The sequence below is a fragment of the Spermophilus citellus genome (genome assembly GCF_964194105.1).
Source record: "Spermophilus citellus genome assembly, chromosome: 2".
Lineage (NCBI taxonomy): Eukaryota > Metazoa > Chordata > Mammalia > Rodentia > Sciuridae > Spermophilus > Spermophilus citellus.
Genome location: NC_138183.1, coordinates 254,711,212 through 254,728,462, shown reverse-complemented (window position 1 = coordinate 254,728,462; position 17,251 = coordinate 254,711,212). Strand labels below are relative to the sequence as shown.

At 50.9% G+C, this 17,251-nt stretch overlaps 1 protein-coding gene across 1 annotated transcript in view; it reads left to right on the top strand.

Annotated features, from left to right (window-relative positions):
• The window catches only part of LOC308641932 (actin, larval muscle-type-like), a gene marked incomplete at both ends in the record, with an annotated part of 64,719 nt that overhangs the window by 14,443 nt on the left and 33,025 nt on the right, over positions 1–17,251 (top strand). Inside the window, one exon of the mRNA XM_081280501.1 lies at positions 15,975–16,116. Coding sequence (XP_081136627.1) covers positions 15,975–16,116 — 142 coding nt within the window. The remainder of the gene's footprint in view (positions 1–15,974; positions 16,117–17,251) is intronic.

The following is a 17,251-nucleotide window of genomic DNA, read 5'->3' as shown; positions in this document are numbered from 1 at the left end:
ACTCACTCCATCGCCGTGTGGGACAGGGCTGGGAGACGAGGATCGTCAGGAGACCTGATTGATCAGTGTCGTCCCGGGTCCCGGAGGGCCGCTGCTCCAGGTCCTGGTCTTGGGGTTCCTTTATTCTGGGGCAGCGAGTCTCTTCCAGGCGTGAAGGACATGGCAGCTCAGCCTGTGACAGGAAGAGTCTGTTTCCCCCCTTAAGGGAGGGAGGAGGAGGAAGGGAAGAGATGTCCATTTTGAAATAAGCCACTTGCAGTTGAGCAGCCAGGTTTGAACGGGAGCACGGAGTGGCCCCCTGGACGGGGGGCTCAGGAGCAGAAGCTGGAAAGGCCAGCAGCTGTTTGGGGCACAGAATGCAACTTCTTGTCCTAACTGGGAACGCCAGGCGCTCCAAGTCCAAAACTCTCAAGTGTGCTTTCTGGCCAGAAAGAATGTCTAGCACATAGTAGGGATGCAAGACAGAAAATCTGTCCAGGGGCTGGGGCTGGGGCTCAGTGGCAGAGACACTGGGTTTGATTCTCAGCACTGCACACAAATAAATAAATAAAATAAAGATTCATCAACCACTAAATACATAGATATGTAAAAAGAACAAAGAAAATCCGTCCAAGGGTGGTGCCTCTCCCAGGCTGACAGTAACCCCTGTTGCAGGGGCCTGGGCTGGCCCATGCAGCCAGCAGCGGGCGGACCTCCCCAGCCATGGGGTGGGAAAGCAGACTGGCCCGCGGGGCCCACACTCCTTGGGCTCCCCCTACAGGACAGAGACTGCCCCTTAGCACTCGGAGGACCACAACTGCACGTTTCAGTTGAATGTGTACGATAAAACTCCTCTCCCTTTTGGTGTTATGCTTTGGGAACTTGTCTGAATGTTGTACAGCTGTTACACAGTAGGACTGAGTATAAAGGTTGATGTCCTCACTGTCTGGAACTTAACGTGAAGCAATTAACTTCCAGAACGTGGACAGAAACCACGTTCCATGAGACTGCACTCCCGGGAGCTGCCACCAGGGGCAGCATGTGCACATGCACAGTTGAACCAGCCTCAAACTCGTGCTCCACTTCTGAGCGCGTGGTGGGCTCTCTTGGGGTACCGACACTGGAATCCTGGGTGGGAGACTGAGAAAGAGTCTCTAGGACGGCCTTCAGAGGGCTTTGTGTTGTCCACACATGCCTGCATTACTGACACAAACACTCAAGTCTAAGCACCTGGGTGCTGAGGTACTGTGCTTGCCCAGCCTGGGAGAGGCCTGGGCTCTCTCCTGCACTGGAAGATAAATGAGAGAGGAAGTGATGTCATAAGGCCCAAGCCAGGTTGCCCAGCACCGGGGAGCACAAGCTGGTGACCCTGCAGCCCAGATTACCTAAATAACAGAGCACCCAGCGTCTGTTTAGGGGAGGAGCTGGGTGCTGTCATGGGGAAGGGGCTGAGCCACCCGGAGGCCCCAGAACTCAGCTCTGGCCCCACTGCACACCGTCAAGCCCTCCACGTAAAGATGGGCGGCGTCCCCGCTCTGTGTGGCTACTGGGATCATCCCTTGGCTCAAGAGGACCCACAGGTCTGGTCACCAGTGGACGCCGGGCCTGGGTCTCTAGAGCAGGTCCTGTTGCAGGCCCAGGCCACGGGCCTTGCACTTTCCGCAGGGTGGAGGTTTGGGAAAGCCTGGCACTGGCGCCGTTTGTGCACAGCCCCGGGCTCCTCCGAGTCTCTGTGTCCCGTTTTGGTAGTTCCGGCGAGATTCCAATCTTTGTCATTATTGGTACCTGTGAGGGTGATCTGTGACCAGTGAGGGCTCCATGGTCACCCGGGGGCACTGTGAGTTGGAGCTGTGTTCCGAGTACCCTCCCACAGGTGGCCCCTCCACCCGCCCTCTCCTGGGCTCCCGGTCCCCTGAGACACAATATGGAAATGAGGTCGATTAGATAAAAGTCTCTGAATGCCCCAGTGGAAGGAAGAGCCTCACCTCTCCCAGTGTGGAGCAAACATCGGGTGATGAAGCCGCCCGGGGAGGCACCGGCAGCCGGGCGACGCTGGAGGCTCGGCCCGTGCCCACCGCCCACACTATCAAGGGAAAGGCCCTTGAAGCAAGTTGAGCGGGTGACCTCAGGGAGAAAGCAGCCTCTGGCCGGGCAGCATCCCTGGTCTGGATGGAAGACCTGGCCAGCGCACCTCCTCAGCCAAAGCCTGACCGGGAGCAGGGTGCTAGCTCCCTCCGCGTCTACAAAGGCTGAGAGGAGAGCGGCTGCAGAGGAGCCGGAAGCTGGCAGAGGCCCATCCATGAGCCCGAGGACAGAGCGGCTCCGGGACACGAAGGTGCAGGTGAAGCAGCGCCTGGTCCTGGAGAGGCCACGCAGGGAGCTCCGCCGAGATCCTCAGCCCGTCAGCAGTGGGCACTGAGCAGCGGTGTCCCGTGCAGGCAGCGTGGGCTTCTGTGGGACCCGGATGCACTTAGGACACCACAGTGAGAAGTCAGGGCAGGCTGTCCCCACGGCACTGATGCTGCTGGGCTTGGAGGTCAGCCGCTGCTCACTGCCCTCTGAGCGTCCAGGACCCTCGGGAATTCTACTGCATTCCTGTCTGTGCTGTGAGCGCGACACAAAGCCTGAGGAGCAGTGTCTGTGTGCCACCTGTAACTGGAGATTCCACGTCCACTTGATGGAGATGGACGGTCCCACACTTCCCACGTGAAGTGCTCCCGGCAGGCTTGGGACTGGGAGTAGTTTGACTTTCAAGTCAAACTATTAAGAAACACCTTTCTTATGGCTCCAGAGACTGCAGAGAGGGGGTCCCCTGGAGGATCTGGGGCCAGTAGATCGCCAACCTTCTGGAAAGGATCCACCAGTCTAGACGCCATTGAGAACACTTGTGCTCCGTGGGAGGAGGTCAGCCTCTCACCAGGAGCAGGAGACGGGAAGAATTTGGTCCCAGTCCTCACGGATACTCTGGGCGTGAGTGGGGGGATGACTGAAGGTGTGGTGGAAATGGCAAGTCACGAAGGAGTGGGGCTGGCAGATGTGACAAGCTGCCACCGGGACACGAGGCAGGGTGAGCTGCTGCTTAGCATCAGCCGAGAAGGTGGCTTCCTGAGTTGGGTGCACTCCTGCTGAGGGTGCTGGGGAGGAGTCACCAACACGGCAAACTTCACCACCATCTTATCAAGAAATGGCAGTGGTCCCCCAGGTTTCGGCAGCCACCACCACTAAACAGCAACCAGCAGCTTTGAGACTCTGCATCAAAAAAGAGATGGCTCGCTGCAGACTCTGATGGTCATTAATAATTTTTAACAATAATGCATTTTAAATTAAGATTTGCATGTTGGTTTTTAGAAATAATGCTATTGCACACTTAATAGAATACAGTGTGAACTTCACTTTTATATAAACTGGGAAACCAAAAAAATGCATGCAACTCTCTTTTCTTGGTATTTGCTTTATCACGGTGGTCTGCAGTCATACCCACAGTACCTCCGAGGTGTGCTTGCAGATCCACGGGATGGTACGTGGAGTACTATACAGCAGTGGAAACCCCACACCTGTCAGCATGCAGAAACTGCAGGGGCTGGATGAAGCCAGCACGTCTCGGGAGACACACCCAGGGTGGCGTGCCACTCACAGAAAGCTCGACCCAGGCGTCGTCTGTAGGGATGTGCCCAGGTATAAAGGGAGCGAGAGAATTACTGACACAAGCTTCAATGCTGGCTGTCTTGGATGGCAGGAGATCCAGTGGGTGAAGCTCTCTTTCTTATGGTGGCCATGAACTTAAACTTGCATCTATCTTGCTATGCATCATAATACAAAATAAAATAAATGAGACTAAGCCCTGCCCTTGGTGCCCCAGCTCAGACCCGGCTGCCTCTGTTTCTTGCCACAAGAGCTCGTGCTACGGTCTTCTGGAGCTTTGTGGGGAGGAGAATGCTCATCCCGGCTCAGGTAGCCCCAACCTCACACTGAATTGGAGGCACAGGGCTGGCAGCTGTGGGGACAGGGGTGCTGGGTCCAGAGCACAGTGGCCTAAAGAGGAAACACCCCTGTGGTACTCAGTCCCTTGAGGGACTGTTGGCCCAGCTCCCAACACTCACAGATGTTGAAGATCCCTCCCGGGTGACGCCCTGGGATCGGGATCAGCCCACACAGGGCTGTCCGTTTTCCCAAGACTGAGGGGTTTTCCCAGACATGTTGAACATTAAAACTGGGAGGAACCAGGCAAACCTGAGCCAACTGGCCACTCCCCCGGGTGTCTGGTCCCCGGTGGGAGGGTTGGCTGGCCACGGTTGGCTTGTGCTGTCGGGTGCACCAGCCGGGACCTTGCTGCCCTTCCTGAAGGCCTCACTTTCCTGGAAAGGAGCAGGCGATGCCAAGTTTTGTCCTCCAGCTGCTGGACAGTCCTCCCTCCCCTCCTGGGGACAGCAGGATTTGCCTGAGCAGCCCTGGCTGGGCGCTGATCTCGCCAAGAGCAGATCCAACTGGCAAAATCAGACTGGAAGGCCCCAAGGCTGGCAGCCAGACCCAAGAAATCAGCCACCACTCCATTACCGTCACGGGTGGCCTCTGTCCTGGGACATCGTCACATGGATCTTGGCACAATTCCCTTAGGAAGAGCCAACAGTAGCCACAGCTGTTTCCCAGGAGGACTGACTTCCTGTGGGCATCAGGGGTGTGTGGGCTCTGGGGGGCACAGGCAGCTCTCCGATGCCAGAGCGATCCAAGAACCGCCAGGTAAAGGTGTCAGAGCACAAGATCTCAGCCATCTAAAGGTCTCAAGTGGCTTTGTCGCTCAATTTCACCATCAGGCAGCACCGCCTCCATCAGACAGTGTTCTGTTGGGCTGAGAGGAGGTTGGTTTCACAGCCAGCGCTGAGAAAGGCAGAAACGAGCACAGAGCCAACGTGTGCTTCAGTCACCGGCCCTACAGGGACAGGAAGACTGAGCCAAACGACCCAGGACTGGAGAACATCAGGTGGCTTCAGGTGGCTTTTTGTAAAGATTGAAAGATTGAAGCGTGCAAGGGTTAAAGCAGAGGGAACCTCATTGTGTCAGCTGCAAATGGCCATTTAGGGCCCTTGGCTGCGACCTCTCCTGATTTCCAGGAAGGTTGGGTGACATCTTGGTTTCAGCTTGGAGAGAGACACTTCAATGGAAGTGACTCACTTGGCCTTCAGCCTGGCCTTGGAGCCCAAATCACAGCCAAGGCCCAAATCTCTTATCACTTAATATGCACATTTGTGTAACTGACTTGTGCTTTGTTGTAAAAGGGTGCCAAGACTATTGAAAGTCTGCCCAGGCAGCAGGTGGGCAGACTTTCCCGGTGAGCACCATAGTGAGGTACCTTCCTTTCCAACAAATGGACTAGGTGAGGCTCAGGACTGAGAACCAAGAGGTGAAAGAGGTCCAAAGACAGAAATGATCACACATCTATCCACCACCTGTCTAACCGTTGATCCTTCCATCTCTCAATCCATTCATCTATCCATCCACCCATCCATCCACCCATCCACCCATCCATCTACCTGGGTCCCTTCTCTTACAAATCAAGTCAGCCTGCTGGCGTCTCCAATTTTAAGGCCCTTCAATACCCTCACCCTCTCCCTTTGGGAAATCTGAATTAACCAGAAGAGACAGGGAAGGGACAGGAGACAGAGCCAAACAACCCAGGGATGATCCTTGGTGTTGTGATCCTGATCACCCTGCAGGGATATACGGCAGGGCACAGCTTACAAAGCCCGGGGCTTCTCTGCAGCCTCAGGACTCCGTCAGGCCCTGGACCCCCAGGCACAGCAGTCCTAGTGGGAAGAGCGCCTCGTCCTGCACTCGTCCTGCAGCCATGGTTGGAAGGTGGGCTGGAGGCGCCTGGTGGTGCGGGACATGACGGCACCAGGAGGTGACCCTGACACGCTGGTGTGTCTGGCTTCTGTCTTCCTGTTGGTTTTGAAGAAATTATTTTGGACAAAAGTGGATGGAAACAGTACTGGATCTTTCTTGGTGAGGAAACCATTTCAGGGACTTGGATGCGTGGATTATCCCACCTGGCCGTCCCGGCTCTTCCCTGACTCCAGTGGTTCTCAGCCACAGCTGTTTTGTGCCCCTGCTCCCACACAAATGCAGGGCTGTGTCCTCGGGAGGCAGCGCTCCTGGCACCTGGGGGAGGGGCCCGCCCTGGAGGCAGGCCCAGGCAGTCACACTGAGGGAGCAGCCCTACTCTGCGTGGCCACCCAGAGCAACCTGCCCGCTGACTCCCTCTGGCCAGGGAGAGTCGGCTCACTTCACATTCCTGAGAATGTAGTTCTGCGAGGTTTTACACGGTAGCCCAGGCTCCATGCCCACATGAGAGGTGCCCGACACCCTAAGACAGCAGGTGGCCTGTTTGGCCAGGCACCCCCGACCTGCATGTGACACTGTGGACACAGCCAGGCTGCGAGAAGGGCAGACCATGGCGAGCCACCACCCTGGCCTGCCACATAGCCACGTGAAGCAAGACATGTGTGGCCGAGTGTGGGGAGAAGAGGCAGCACAGCACACGGTGTGGGAATGTGACCCAGGAGCTGATATCTATCTGCCACCACCCAAATGTCCCGTCATCCCCATGCTGAGCCATAATCCCACCGTGGTGACATCTACAGTGGTCCTGTGGGAGGGGCTGCCACCTGTGCCTGTGGATAATGCCTGAGAAGCTGGAGACCACCATCTTGCCCCCTTATGCTCCTCCCCTCGTCCACCAAGAGAGGACGCAGAGTTGTCCCCTTTTAGCCTTTTGGTCCCTTGTGCCATGTGAGGACTTCTAGATGGCAGGTCTATGAGGAAGGGGACTTCTCCAGACAGGAGCCTGCTCCGGTCTGCACCTCTGATCCCAGCCTCCTCCTGCACCTGTGGGAGAGGACGCAGGCGGCGGGGGGCAAGGACAGGGTGAGTAGCAGGAGGGGGGAGGGGGTTCAGGGGGAGCGGCAGGTGGAGCCCAGTGGTCTGGACAGGCTCCAGCGGGGCGCTCGGGCCAGGCGGTTAGGAAATCCCGCAGCGCTCAGGAACGCTGCTGGAGATCTACCCTTGGGATCTGCCCAAGGGCGCTGTGGGCAGGGCCTTTTCCGCCGTGCAAGGAGGGACGCTCCTGTCCCATGGCTGACTTACCCATGGATGCCTTGGGCTTTCCGTTCCCTGTGGCACAGTGGAGGAGCCACATGGTGTCATGTTGGCTCATCAGGCTCAGCAGCTCTTCACCCAAACCCTGGCTGGCCCCAGGGCAGCTCTGGGCATTAGTGCCAGATGGAGGGGCAGCCCCTGCAGCTCACTGGGGATGGTTGTTGAGAAACTTACCTCGCAATAGCTTGTTGGGGACACTTTGTTTCCAAATCACAACTTGTTAACCCACAGTAGCGATCGTTACCGTTTCCCCCAGCTGCCATCTGAGTGCCACACTGGTTGGGACGTTGTTCACATTTTGTAGATGTTAAAACTGAGACGTGTCAGTGCTGAGTGACCTCCCGGGGACCTCGCCCCTCTCTTCCCGGCGGAAGACCTGTGCCCTTCGCTGCTGCCTGCACCCCATCTCAGTCTAGCTCTTTTTCTAATTAAATACATTCTGTAGCTACCAGAGGATACGAGCTCATCTCTGGGCTCAGCAATCCCACACTGCAGAAATACGGGTCAATCTTGAGTCATCTCTAGTGACCGCCAACACCAATCTGAAAATCCCGAGGCTCTGAGAGCAGCTCAGAGATGTGGCCCCTGAGCCCTGGCTGCCGGCTCCGGCCCCCCACACTGCCTCCACCGTGCCCGCCTCACCTGGGGAGCTTCTCTTACCCGGTGTTTGATGGAGGGATGCTTGGACTTACAATTGTTTGTCGGGATCCTTAAGACAAAGTACATTGGAAGAGAAGGAACGTGTGTGCGCGAGCGGCTCTGTCAGGACCGCTGCAGGACCTCCTGGTTCAGAGGAGGTGGCCTTCGCTGGAGAAAAGGACCAGGTGTTTCCTTTTGATTACTCAAATAATTATTCACATAATGGTGAGTGACAGTAAAGGCCTAAGGCAGCACGTGGAGATTAAGAGTGACATTAATTAATCCAGAAGAACAGGATTAGGGCCCACCCCCATCCACCACCACCTCATTTTAACCTGATGACATCTGCAGGGACCCTGTTGGTCAGCTCTTCATTGCTGTGACCAAGACACCCCGAGAGGAACAACTTAGCGGGGAAAGCTTATTTGGGGCTCACAGTTTCAGAGGTTCAGTCCATGGACAGCTGACACCATGGCTCTGGGCCTGAGGGGAGGCAGAGCATCATGGCGGAAGGTCGTGGTGGAATGGAGCGGCTCAGGACATGGCCGCTGGGAAGCAGAGCAAGTAAGGCACCCGGGACAAGATCCTCTCCCAGGGACCTACTTCCTCTAGCCATGCCCCACCTGCCCCGGTACAGCCCTTTCAAATTATTAATCCAGATACTGGCCAAATTGTTTTGGTATGTTGTGTGTGCATATGAATGTGTGCAAGAGATTCCCATCATTATGCACAACTATAAAGCACTGATAAAATTATTCAAAAACCAAATTATTAATCCACGAGTGGATTAATCCGCTGATTCGATTATGGCACTCATAATCCGATGGTTTCTCCTCTGATCGTTGCTGCATTGTCTCCTGGGCTTGGGGGAGCTGAGGACTCGCCTTTGCAGACCAGGGCAAGGGTCTCCACGGTCTCTCTGGGGGACACACTCACCACAACACCCCACACTGGTCCAGCCCCCAGCAGGGTTTCTGTCCCAGGCAGCTCCTCCCTGGGTGGAGGGGTGTGTGCCACTCGGTGTGACCACAGATGGTCCTACGGAAAGAAGGGAAAAGGTGGCCCGCCAGGCTGAGGCACATCCTCAGGAAGTGGGGAGACGGCAGCAGGTGGGATGGTAGGAAGGCGATGGTGGTGCCGATCTCCGCAGACTCACTGGTGAGAGGAGGAGGCTTGAGCAGACCACCCAAGGTGTAGCCAGCATGCCCTGCGCTCATCCTCCACCTTGCCCGAGGCCACCCAGGTGGTACGGCAGACATGGCACCGTGAAGCGGCCAGCCAGGGCTCCGTCTGGTGGCTACGGGACCAGCTGCTTTAGCACTGTGGTAGAAGATGTGTGCCAGAGCACACAGGCAGGAGAGGGTGACGATGGGGAGGGCTTGTGTGGTCAACCGAGGTGACTATTTTGGGCAGGATGGGAAAACCAGTGTTGAGAAACCTTCAACAATGTCAGAACAAGAGGATGGACAATCTGAAGGGTTTAGTATCCAGAACACACAAAAATGAAAAGAGGAAGGCCCAACTAAAAATAGGCAAAAGTGTTCGAGGGACTTTTATCCAAAAGAAGATACTAAATGCAGATACACAAGTAAGCAGTGAAAGATGCCCAGGGTACTTGGCCATCACGGCAATGTGCATTAAAACCTCAAAAATGTTATGTGGAGCGTTACCGGGTGCCGTGTGGCTCCACCCCGGTGATCTCCTAGGAGAGCGAAGTCCTCTGTCCACACGGAGACTCATGCGTGGATTTCCACAGTGCTGCAGTCCATAGAGGCCAAAAAACCCGACACAGCTGAAACGTCCCTGTGCTGATTGGCAGGAGCCAGCGTGCGTGGTGCTTCTGCCAGCCGACTCCATTCAACGTAGACACGACCAAGCCCTGACAGGCACCAAGCCCTGACATGTCGCTGCACAGATGAACCTTAGAAACCTCACACTAAGGAAAGGAGACAGAAAGCAAAGGCGAATCAACCCGTGGACCTGTTCCCAAGAAACGCCAGAACAGGAGCATCTAGAGATGGCAGCTGTGCCACCCGCCAGCGAGGCTATGCATGATGGAGGAAGGTGGACCTGGGTTTCTCCCAGAAGGAAGAAGTGGCCTGAAGGCCGAGGCCAGGCTCCGCCTCCTCGTCTTGTTTGACAACTGCTGAGGGCCATTACCAAGTAGAAATGACGCATCAAAATTTCCTTGCTAGCGTACCCCATGTTAAATTCGCTGTTCTCCCTGTGGAAACACACAAAGGGAACCCCGATTCCAGACAATAACTGGATCAGGGCCTTTCCATTGTCCTGTTAGAATATCCTTCCAAAGTACCTTAGGCTTATGTACATTTTTCGGATACATATGTCTTTCCGCAGCACTAAGTCCTGATGAATCCAAATTTAAAAAGTTTAGAGTAAAAAGGGTTATTTTAAGTTTATCTTTGGGGGATATATACCCTTTACCAATTCCCTCTTTTTGCTTTAATAGGTATGTTTTAATAGTTTGATGAGCTCTTTCAACTATGCCTTGTCCCTGTGGATTGTATGGGATTCCTGTTATATGAGTAATACCAAATGATGAGCAAAATTGTTTAAAAGAGGCAGATGTATAACCAGGACCGTTATCAGTTTTTAACTGTTTAGGAACACCCACAGTGGCAAAATTTTGTAAGCAATGAGCTATAACATCTTTAGTTTTTTCTCCGGCATGAAGGGAGCCCATCAAAAATCCAGAAGAAGTATCAACTGTAACATGTAAATATTTTAATTTTCCAAATTCTGGCAAGTGTGTGACGTCCATCTGCCAAATATGGTTAGGTATCAGTCCTCTAGGATTGACTCCAAGATTAACTTGTGGCAGAAAGGTCACACAATTTTGACATTGTTTTATTATATGCCTGGCTTGTTCCTTAGTTATTTTAAAACGCTTTTGTAAAGTATTAGCATTGACATGAAACCTTTTATGAAAATTTGTAGCTTCTTCTAATGTAGAGAAAATATGTACGTCATGTGTAGTTTTATCTGCTAAATCATTGCCCAAACTAAGGGCTCCAGGCAATCCTGTATGTGCCCTAATATGTCCTATAAAGAATGGATCTTTTCTGTCCCATATTAGACTTTGTATAGTGGAAAACAAAGAAAAAACAGTAGAGGAAGGGGAAATCCTACCAGCATCTTCAAGGGATATTATAGCATTAATTATATACTGACTATCAGAAAATAAATTAAATACAGAATCTTTAAACATCACAAAAGCTTGTAAAACTGCATTAAGCTCTACCTTTTGAGCTGATTGTTTGGGTACTAAAAATGTAAAAGTTTGATCAGGGGTAACTACAGCTGCTGTACCATTATTAGACCCATCAGTGAATATATTTGGGGCATTCATGATAGGTGTTTTCCTTGTCATTTTAGGAAAAACTACAGGATGTTTAGACCAAAAAGACAACAAAGGATTCGATGGCAAATGATTATCAAATGAAACATTAGATTTACACATGATTATTGCCCAAGTATTTATCTCATTAGCTAACTCATCAATTTGATCCATAGTATATGGAGTAATAATTTTATTGGGAGAAATTCCAAACACTCCCTTTGCTGCTTTTATTCCTTTGAGTATTAATTGTCCTACAGCCTCAGGATACCTAGTAAGAATAGTGTTAGGAGAATAAGATAAATGTATCCACAATAATGGACCTTCTTGCCAAAATACTCCTGTAGGAATATTTTTTGTTGGTAGTACAATAAATAATAAAGGCAAACTTATATCTATTCTATCTAGATGCATATTTTCCATATATGTTTCAATAATTTTTAATGCCTTTCTAGCTTTAGGAGTTAACATTCGGGGTGAATTTGGATCTGATGGACCCTTTAGAATATCAAATAAAGGTCCCAACTCTCCTGTTGGTATGCCTAGATAAGGCCTTATCCAATTTATGTCTCCCAATAACTTTTGAAAATCGTTGAGTGATTTGAGTTGATCTACTCGTATTTGAATTTTCGGCGGACGGACCATGGTTGAGGATAATAGAACCCCTAAATAATTAATTGGAAAATTTAATTGTACTTTATCTATTCCTATCTCTAGATTATAATTTTTTAATAAGTTCGTAAGTGTGGCATAACATTCCAGCAATATGTTTTTATCTTTATGTGCTAATAATACATCATCCATATAGTGAAATATTTTCAGTTCAGGATTTTGATTTCTAAGTGGCTGGATTGCTTTATTTACATAGATTTGACACATAGTTGGACTGTTAGCCATACCTTGAGGGAGTACTTTCCACTCATATCTCTCATCAGGACCTTCATGATTTAATGCAGGGATAGTAAATGCAAAACGTGGACTATCCTCGGGATGAATTGGAATAGAAAAAAAACAATCTTTAATATCTATAGATAAAACATGCCACGTTTTTGGTAAAGCAGACAATTGAGGAATCCCTGATTGAGCAGGTCCCATAATGACCATCTCATTATTAATGGCTCTTAAATCTTGCAATAATCTCCATTTACCCGATTTCTTTTTGATGACAAAAATGGGAGTATTATGGGGAGATACGGAAGGTTGTAAATGTCCTTCCGCTAATTGTTGTTTGACCAGATCATGGGCTACTTGTATCTTTTCTTTAGTCAAGGGCCACTGAGGAACCCACACTGGTCTTTCTGATTTCCAAGTAATTTTTATTGTCTCAGTGGCCCTTTCTGAAAATCCGACCCATGTCTGTCTGTTCCTTGATCTAATTGAATTGGTGCTGCTAAACCTTGTTTTTGTTTTCCTAATCTTTTTTCTTTCTTAACACCTTGTCTAGCCCTAGTAGTGGGCGCATTAGAATTGATGTTATTTGTTAACATCAAACCTAGCTGATCCAGGACATCTCGTCCCCATAGATTAATAGGAAGGTGATCCAAAACATATGGTTGTATAGTTCCTTCACATCCTTCAGGATCCTTCCAATCTAATACCATAGAACTTCTATGGGGATTAGTCGCCACTCCTAGGCCTCGAAGCGTTTGAGTGGCTTGTTGTAATGGCCAATGTTTTGGCCATTCTTGACGAGATATGATGCTAAGGTCTGCACCTGTATCCAGTAGCCCATTAAATTCATGTCCTTGAATATTTAGTTTTAGCATTGGGCGAGAATCTAAATTTAAAGACAACATAGCCCAATCTACACCTGTGGAGCCTAATCCCTTAGAACCTCTTTCTACATTATGACTAGAGAACTTATTATGTAGGCTGGGTATTATTAATAATTGTGCTATTCTATCTCCAGGTGAAATTACTGATATACCTCCTGGAGAACTAGCTATAATTTTTATTTCACCTACATAATTGGGATCAATTACCCCAGGACTTATCATAAGTCCTTTTAATGTAGATGAACTACGTCCCAATAATAAGCCTACTGTTCCTTGGGGAAGAGGTCCTTTTACTCCTGTAGGAATGATTTGAACTCCCATCTCTGGAGTTAATACTGCTCTGGCAGAGGCACAGATGTCCAACCCTGCGCTCCCTCGGGTTTGTCTGATGAGGGATTTAATGGACAATGTGTCCTGGGCACCACCCTGATGGTGTTGCTGGGTTCCTCCACTGCCCCGTATATTTGTGGTTTTGGGCCCCGGAGCATTGGGCCCCTCACTCTGTTTTTTGGCAATGAAGCCTGATGCCTTTCTCCACGATATCGTGGGTAAGTACCTGATCCTTGTCCATTTTTTGATAACGGAGTACCTTCTATGGTGGTTTGAGAACGGCATTCATTAGCCCAATGTCTCCCTCTACAGCATCGTGGGCAAATACCCGGTATTCTATTCCTTTGATTTCTAGTTTTGTTAAAACCTCCTCTTATAGGGCAACTCCTTTTAAAATGTCCTGTTTGTTCGCAATTATAGCATGTTTCTGGCCTGGCATCTAAAGCCTGTTGTACTGCAGCTGCCAAGACTTGCCCTTGTTCATTAATATCTCTACATAGTTTAATATATGTATTTAAGTCTTCATGTCTCCATGGTCTAATAACCTCTCTGCAGCAACGATTCGCTTGGTCATAAGCAAGTTGTTTTATTAATGGCATTGCTTGATCTGTATCCCCAAAAATTTTGGCGGCTGTTTGAATAAGCCTATCTACAAAGTCAGCGTAAGGTTCATTAGGTCTCTGTATTACCTTAGATAGCTGACCTTGTGAATCTCCATGTCCTTGTAAAGTCTTCCATGCCCTAACTGCGTCTGCAGCAATTTGTGCATATATAGTAGGATCATATTCAATTTGTTGCCGTTGACCCTCATAAGGTCCTTTTCCTAAAAGCATATCTAGATTTCTTTGAGGGTAACCGGCTGCTGCATTTCGCCTAGCTGTCTCCATGCAAAATTCCTCATTGGCAACTTTCCATAACAAATATTGTCCTCCATTTAGCACAGATTTACACATGCTAGCCCAATCTGCTGGCGTCATGTCCAAGTTAGTAATGGATTCGACCATGCTTACCATGAAGGGAGCTTGGGGACCGTAGGTTGTTACAGCCTCCTTTAACTGCTTCACTGTTTTAAAATCTAGAGCATGGTGAATTCGCTGCCCTCCTACCTGTTCAAGTACAGGGCATGCTAATCTTTGAGGTCCTGTCTCAGGATCCCACTTATCAACTACAGGGTTTGAGGGCCACTCAGCTGTTTCCATCGGTGGGGCTGTTGGTTGAGTTACGCCCTCTGGTAATAAAACCGAGTTAGTAACAGCCTCTTGTTGTGGCCTTTTTCCTAATAACCCCTTTTCCTTTAAATTTTCTTCCTCTCTCTGACTAGCTCGAGAGATCTCTTTTGCTTGATCTAAAATGTCTTTCTCCATGGCCTGAATCTCTAACAATTTACTTAACACTTTTTCAGTTTCTTTTTTACTAATTTCTAATCTTCTATAAAGATAACGCAACCCAATAAGATAACACAAAACAAAACCGCAACTGAATGAAACAAAAACTAAATAAAAAATCGTTGTATCAATTTTCTCTTTCTCTGGGCTGACAAACTTCAAACCTTGAGCCATCCATTTTTCCCAGTTTGCCTGAGAAATTTCTAGGGACAGGCAACTTGAAATAAAAACAAAATAAATCAAAACAAGAACACATCTCTTTTTAAAATGGTCACCCATTCTCTCGCCTTCCCTCAGGGGCGAGCAATTTCACTTACCTCCAAGTTTCAGACGCTCCCCGTACGGGCCACCAAATGCCACAGTCTTGGCTGGGCACAGAATCACGAGCCACCACACAGCTTTGTAGATTCAAACAGCAAATCTTTATTCCCGAACTCACACCGGCCTCCACACACGTTCTGGGGCAATCCCAGTTCTGCTGCCACCCAATTCACCTACTCCACGAGGCTTTTTTCCCAAAATGCTCTCTGAGTCTCCCGAGAGCTCAATGGGAGCTCAGGCAGCAGGAACGCCCTAATTCCAGCAGCAATAATCCTCAACCTCCAACTTCCCTAAAATCCAAGGTCTTAAACTGGGAACGCCCTTAACCCAAGGACCGGGATACTATACTTCCTCAAACTGCAGGATACACCCTAATCCTGGATCCTCCCTGGTCGTTGAGCAGGGTCACCTTTCTCAAACACACATGCAAGGTCACAGCAAATTTAACATGGGGTACGCTAGCAAGGAAATTTTGGTGCGTCATTTCTACTTGGTAATGGCCCTCAGCACCTGAGGGCAATGGATTCTTTAAAACTTCATCCAGGGCCGGGCTGGGGTCCCGTGGCAGGGCGCTCGCCTCACCCATGGGAGGCACTGGGTTCAATCCTCAGCACCACATAAAAATGAATAAAGATATTGTGTCCATCTTAAAAAAAAAACTTTTAAAAACCCCAAACTTCATCCATAAAAATAGATTGAACATGGACCTTCCACAATGTCACTGGGCCATTGGGGGCGAGTCTGTGGGGGTGACTCCCTCCTCCACCTCTTCTCACCAAGTTCACACTTGTGAACATGTGGGGAAAGTTCTCTAGACGCAAAGCAGAGGAGAGAGGCTCCCACAGGGCCCAGGAGCCAGGAAACCCCCAGGAGGAGGAGGCCTCTAAGCCTCCTCGGGGTGCAGGCCACGGGGCACTGCCTCTTGCTGGGCTCCTTGAGCCCTGGTTGCTCAGAGCTGCATCCCACCTGGCACAGCACCTGCCCCAAGGACAGCGCCTTGCACCTGGTGTCACTAACGTGTGGTCTCCCCTGCAGGCACAGCCAGGTCCCACACCGCCCGGAGAGCCAAGTGCCAGTTATCTGTGACTACGGCTCAGGCTTCAGCAAGCTGGGCTTCGCAGGATGCGAGGCACCCTACGCCGTCTTCCCAACCATCCTGGGCAAACTCCGGCATGACGTGAGTGACAAGGGCAAAGGGCATCCCCCCTGGGGTTACACAACCCATAGGCGCTGCTGACCCATGCAGCCATCCCCTCTCCCACCAGCTGGCCAAAGAAGTCCTCGGGGCAGGTGGGCACGTGTCGGAATCCTGGGCTCGTGGCTGGTAACGCGAGGCTGGCTGGGCCCCCCGAGTTTCTGCTCCTCCTCCTGCCATGCTCTGGTTGTGCTCTGTAACGGACTACCTGGGGCTGGTCATTTACGTTAAAAAAAAAAAACATTTCTTCCAGTTCTGAAGACTGAAGTCCATGGCTGGGGGCCCTGATCCGGTGAGGGAATTCTTTTTTTTTTTTGTACCAGGGATTCAACTCTGGGGCACTCGACTGCTGAGTCACATCCCCAGTCCCCCCACTTTTTTTGGTATTTTATTTAGAGACAGAGACTGAGTTGCTTAGCACCATGATAAGTTGCTGAGGCTGGATTTGAATTTGCGATCCTCCTGCCTCAGCCTCCCGAGCCACTGGGATTACACCTGGCTGGAGAGGGCCTTCTTGCTGACCACCCCATGGTGGAAGGTAGAAGAGGCAGGAGCATGAGAGAGGGGGAGGGAGAGGGAGAGGAAGGGGGGAGGGTAGAGGGCTCCGTCCCGTTCCCTCCAGGACATTAACCCTGGGGTCACCTCACTCCCAACACTGCTGCATGGGCTCAGGTTTCCAACACAGGAGCCCTGGGGGCACCTGCAGGCCCAGCAGTGGGCACAGAGGGCCACTGTGGGGAGGCCCCGGCTGCCTGCCCACTGACCCTTGGGGACTGGTGGGGGTGCCAAGGAGCAGCCCACTTAGGAGCCCGGGAGTACTGATGGGAACTGACATTCAGCCTCCGCACAGGCAGCAACGGGCATCTGCCTCCCCAAGAGCACGTGTCAATGACAGAAAGTGACCCGCGTTGCCATGGCTCCCCGTATTTCAGCAGATTTCAGATTTTATTATGGTGTTGACACACATGTCACGTCTCCCATCTTGACCGTGGTTAGGTGCACAACTCAGGGCTTGGGGCCCACGCGCCTGCCGGGCAGCCAACATTACCTCCAGGGCTTCCTCTCCTCCCAGGCTGGAGCTGCGTCCACCAAGGCTCACCCCTGTCCCCACTGATCC